This window comes from Amborella trichopoda, chromosome 10 (assembly GCF_054954075.1).
Source record: "Amborella trichopoda isolate Santa Cruz 75 chromosome 10, AtrichopodaSantaCruz75HAP2 v2.0, whole genome shotgun sequence".
NCBI classification, from domain to species: domain Eukaryota; kingdom Viridiplantae; phylum Streptophyta; class Magnoliopsida; order Amborellales; family Amborellaceae; genus Amborella; species Amborella trichopoda.
Window position 1 is genome coordinate 4694145 of NC_142345.1, and position 4853 is coordinate 4698997.

A 4853-nucleotide genomic window follows, 5' to 3' on the forward strand; every position below is an offset into this window, starting at 1 on the left:
TAAAAATACTTTTACGAAGACATTTTTTGCAGATACCAAACATACCCATACTTTTAAAGGGTGCAGTGTATAGAGCCGAGGCTCTAAACGATCAAATTAGAGCCCACCTTTAAATAGTATCAAGAAATATGGTTTTAATGTTAGAAAGTTTTGTGATAGCCTTAAATTTTCATCTTTAGTTGTAAAATTTAAAGCTTAAAAAATAGTGTAGATTGAGAAGATCTACGAAAATTTAAAAATATTGAAAATTGACGGTCCAAAAATACGTTATAAGAAACATTATTTATGAAACTTGAAATCCATTTTTTTTTTATGTCCACACATCTTGATGTGGAGATGATCAATTTGATGATATTTGGGCATCAAAACAACCTCTTCTAGTGGAAGTTTTGAGGTAGGTTCTAATTTGCTTGTTTAGAACCTAAGCTCTATATAAACTTTCCTATTTTAAAATCACCCTCACGTAACGTTTTTTTCTATGGTGAGGTTTGTATAGGGCCTAGGCTCTTAACAATCAAATTAAAGCCTACCTTCAGTAGTGTTGGGAAATATGATTTCAATACTGGAAATCTTTGTGATAGTTTTAAAATATATTTTCATCTATATTTATAAAGTTTAAAGCTTAAAAAATAGTATAGATACATATCTATGAAAACTTGAAAATCTTGAAAATTGACTGTCAAAAAATGCGTTACAAAATATACTATTTCTAAAACTTAAAATCCATTTTTTCTCATATCCATACATCTTGATGTCGAGATGATCAATTTGAGCATCAAAACAACCTCTTCTAGTGAAATTTTTATAGTAGGCTCCAATTTGATTGTCTAGAGCCTCGGCTCTGCATAAACTTTTCCCATTTCTAAATCATCTTTAGGGAAGCATTCCTAATAACATAAAACTTATATAGTTCCCCTTATCCAATTGTCCATTCTAAATGGAAGGCTAAGATCACAATGTCACCTCTCTACACTATTTTATTTTTAAATTTTTTCTTAGTAATGATCCTATGAGACCCTCCCACACCTATGTGTGTAGGATTCCAAAAGATCACAATTAAATTTGGCATAGATCTCTAAAAAGTTATCGCATGGGTGTGGGACTTGACTTTTCTAGAGATCAAATTTAATTGTGATCATTTGGGGTCTTACACACATGGGTGTGGGAGGGTCTCATTGGATCATTACTCTTTTTTTATATAAGATATTTTGACACGATATTTTGGACATCCAATGCTCTATTAAGCTCATACTTATAAAAAATATAAAAAAAGTATTTATAATAAAATAAATAACCAACAGGCTTCTAAAAATTTGAAAGGGTATTTTGGTTATTATATTTTATAATAAAATTAATTTTAATATATTTTTTATAGGTGCACTCAAATGAGAAAATTATACTTACTTAATTTTATATTGAGTAATGGCACTATGAGACCTTTTTTTATCCATGTGGCAGGGCTTCAAAGAATTACTATTAAATCTGACTCATATATCTAGAAAAATCAAATCTCTCACACATATGATAACTTTTTTAAACATGTGTAAAATTTAATGATGATCTTTGATGTCTTAAATACATAGGTGTGTGGAATCATTATTCTTTTATATTTATAAAATTTATATTAAAAAGTTAAAAATAAAATACTACCTGGGATAAGATCACACGGCAAATGACACACTTGGTCAAACTCGGAATGGTAGGAAGATAATCGATCCAAATTACTGATAGGGTTGGAACTGGATCCAAATTACTGATAGGACCCTGGTTTTAAACACTGACACGGCGAGAAAACAGAGGAGGCACAAACGACGGAAAGCAGCACGCAATTTCCTACGGCCGTTTTAGAGAGAGAACAAGATGTAGAGAGAGAAATATAAGTTGACAAATAAAACACGGTTCCTTTAGACAACCGTTGATAATAAAGACATGAAGCGGGAGACCTTCGCACCTTCCTTCCTCCATCCTCTTTCCTCTCTCTCTAATTTCTCTCTCTATAATTCTCGTCATTTTCCTTCCCATTTCCCTCTCTCTCTCTAATCTCTCTTTCTCTCTCTAAAATTTCTCTGCAAACCTCTGCTCATCTTCCTCATCCGCCATCACATTCTCTCATCCTTCATCGTGCCCTAAGCTCTTAAATCCCCATCTCCTTCCTCAAACATCTATTCTCTCTCTCTCTCTCTCTCTCTCTCTCTCTCTCTTTGTGCACTTCTCTCGTCTGGTGCAAAAGCTACAAGCAATCCTCTCTCTGCAATTCTGCAAAAGCTGTTATCCTTTGTGCCCACAGATTTTCAATGGCACCCGTTGGTTTCTTTGGTGTTTTGGATGAGACGAGAAGGATCATCCACGCTCATTCCAGGCATTTTCTCGGCCTCTCAGTCCTCTTCCTCCTCCCCATCTCTTTCCTCTCTGTCGCCTCCCCCACCTTCAAATCCTCTTTTATTGATGAGAACCCTAACGACAATCAGCCACACCAGCGAGTGGAGGAGCTTCTCAGAAGAGGGGCAGAAGGATTCTCTCCTGGAAATGGTGGAATTCTGATCAAATCTGTGGTATTTTACCTTGTGTACACTGCTCTTTTAATGGTCCTCAACATCTGCGCGACCTCGACTATAGTTTGTAGCATCAATAATGGCTTCTTTGGGCGCCCTGTCAAATTTTTGGATGCAATAGCTTCGATCCCGTCTTCATCGTGGCGCCTCTTCCTCACCATCCTCTCCATGAATGCTATTATTATGGGAAGTTTCTTGTTGATTGGGGTGGCCCTCGCTTTGGTCCTTCAAGCTTTCTCTGCTCTGGGTTTCCAATTCAGTTCTCCACCAATAACAGCACCATTCATCATCGCCTTCTCGGTTATGGCAGTTTTGGGAGGCCTCTATGTTCAGGTGAATTGGGCTGTTGCTTTTGTTATAGCAGTCGTCGAGGGCAGTTGGGGCATCGAACCATTGAGACGAAGCGCTTATCTCATGAAAGGCATGAGGACTGTTCCTCTGTTTCTCACACTGTTCTTCTCTCTTGGAGGCCTTGTTTTGTGGTGGGTTTCGGTTGATTGGTTGGACTTACAATCCAATTTCTCAAAGGATCCATGGAATTTTCCTCATAAGATTGCTATGAGTGTCCTTGTCTTGGCGTCCATGACTGTGTTGCTTCTTTATGGGTTCGGGTCGATTGCAGTGTTGTACCTCTATTCGAAGGCTCTCCATAACGAGCTCGCGAGTGCCATTGTCAAGGAGTTCTCTCAGGAATATATGAGCTTGCCATTTGATGAGCATAAGGTTCCCCATGTTGTAACAGTGGTTTAAGAATTGTTATGACTTGTGCTCCAATTTTTTTGGCTCGCATAAGGTAGAGTTTCGTAGTGAGGATGATTCATGCCCAAGCAGCTTACTTTGGTTTATCAGTAAATTGTATGGTCATGAAAAGTATGTAAATTAAATGGACAAAATGGTTTGTGAATTGAAGGATATTGGGCTAGATGTCTATGCAATTTGTGATTTTGGCTTAATAAAATTTCACTTTAATGTCCTTCGATATTGTCGCCTAAAATTTTTTCTATTGTTTCATTTCATTGTTCTCTGTACTAGAGTTACATATTCAGTCCTGACTTTTTTATTTCCATGCTCGTTTTCTTTCCGGGGCACCGGCAGACTTGACACTTAAATTTTACTTGCGTTTGTTCACTTGCTATTGTGTAATAAGTAGCTAATATGTGAGCATCTAATGCAGTTGCACTTTTCATGATCTATCTCAATCAAAGATGTCTCAATAGATCAAAATTGAGCTCACCAGATGTTAATTGAAGTTGTAATGGAACTGACTTCCATTTTTCCTGTTATGGCACCAGAACCAATGCCTTAAGAAAGATATTCTAGCAATTAAACTTCTTGTATCAATTCATGGACAGCATAGCTAGGATTCATTTGATGGTTCTTGCCTTAATATATAGATGACGAGCCCTGATCATTATCATCATCTGAACTGCAAGAGCTACTTTGAAGACATGAATTTTCCCCTTGATGCATTTGGTTTTTTTGTTTTTGGCTAAATTAGCAGGGGGGGTTTGTACAGGAAGCCCACCTGTTGCATTAACATTTGGCTCAAGATTATAGAATCTATAGATCATACTCCGACAATGAGTACAAGAGTACATGTCATTATGCCTAACTCAAAAATTAAGAGACTTAGCGATCTTCATCATGTCTTCAATTCTTCCATTCATATGTCACACCTGCTGCTTAAGATTATAAAATCTATAGATCATACTCCTATGCGTACAAGAGTACATGTCATAATGCCTAACTCAAAACTCTAAATTAAGAGATTTAGTGATCTTCATCATGTCTTCAATTCTTCCATTCATATGTCACACCGGTCTTATCCAACCAATCGTTACCGAATATTTCGTCAAAGGTGCACCATTTTTCTTTTGTTTTTTCATTTTCGGCTTGTTTGATTTTGGAGCCAGTTGAACCATGTTCATTTGAATCACTCCGTGATGAGATTTCTTCTCCATCTTTGATAGTGGTGCTCTCATATCCTCGTCATTTAGTACTCTGGTACACTGTTTTAGTACTTCTTATGTTACCTTGTGTAGAACTTCAAGCAATTTAATTTTTTTGTACGGTACAAGTCCTGGGGTTTCATTCTTATGGAACCTGGGGCATTACTCATTTCTTAACCTTTTGAGCTTATTATAAAATGAAACAATTGTTGAGCATGTTGTTCCATATAGGCAGCAAAGAAAACATCAAGAATATTTGTTGTACGGATTTTGTGGGTATGGCCTTCCATGACTTTCTGGCACTCAATCTTACTTCACAACATGGTACCCAAAGTTACACTCCATGTATCCA

General features: G+C 36.8%; 1 protein-coding gene across 1 annotated transcript; it reads left to right on the plus strand.

The window, feature by feature from the left end:
* Positions 1-1758: 1758 nt before the first annotated feature.
* LOC18434706 (uncharacterized) lies at positions 1759-3526 on the plus strand. The gene has a single exon (XM_088850444.1). It carries the CDS (start codon positions 2295-2297, stop codon positions 3300-3302), a length of 1008 nt encoding a protein of 335 aa, XP_088706570.1. The 5' UTR covers positions 1759-2294; the 3' UTR covers positions 3303-3526.
* The last annotated feature ends 1327 nt before the right edge of the window (positions 3527-4853 follow it).

Excerpts from the sequence above, each read along its gene's own strand:
- LOC18434706 (XM_088850444.1), top strand. The coding sequence starts at position 2,295 with ATGGCACCCGTTGGTTTCTTTGGTGTTTTGGATGAGACGAGAAGGATC.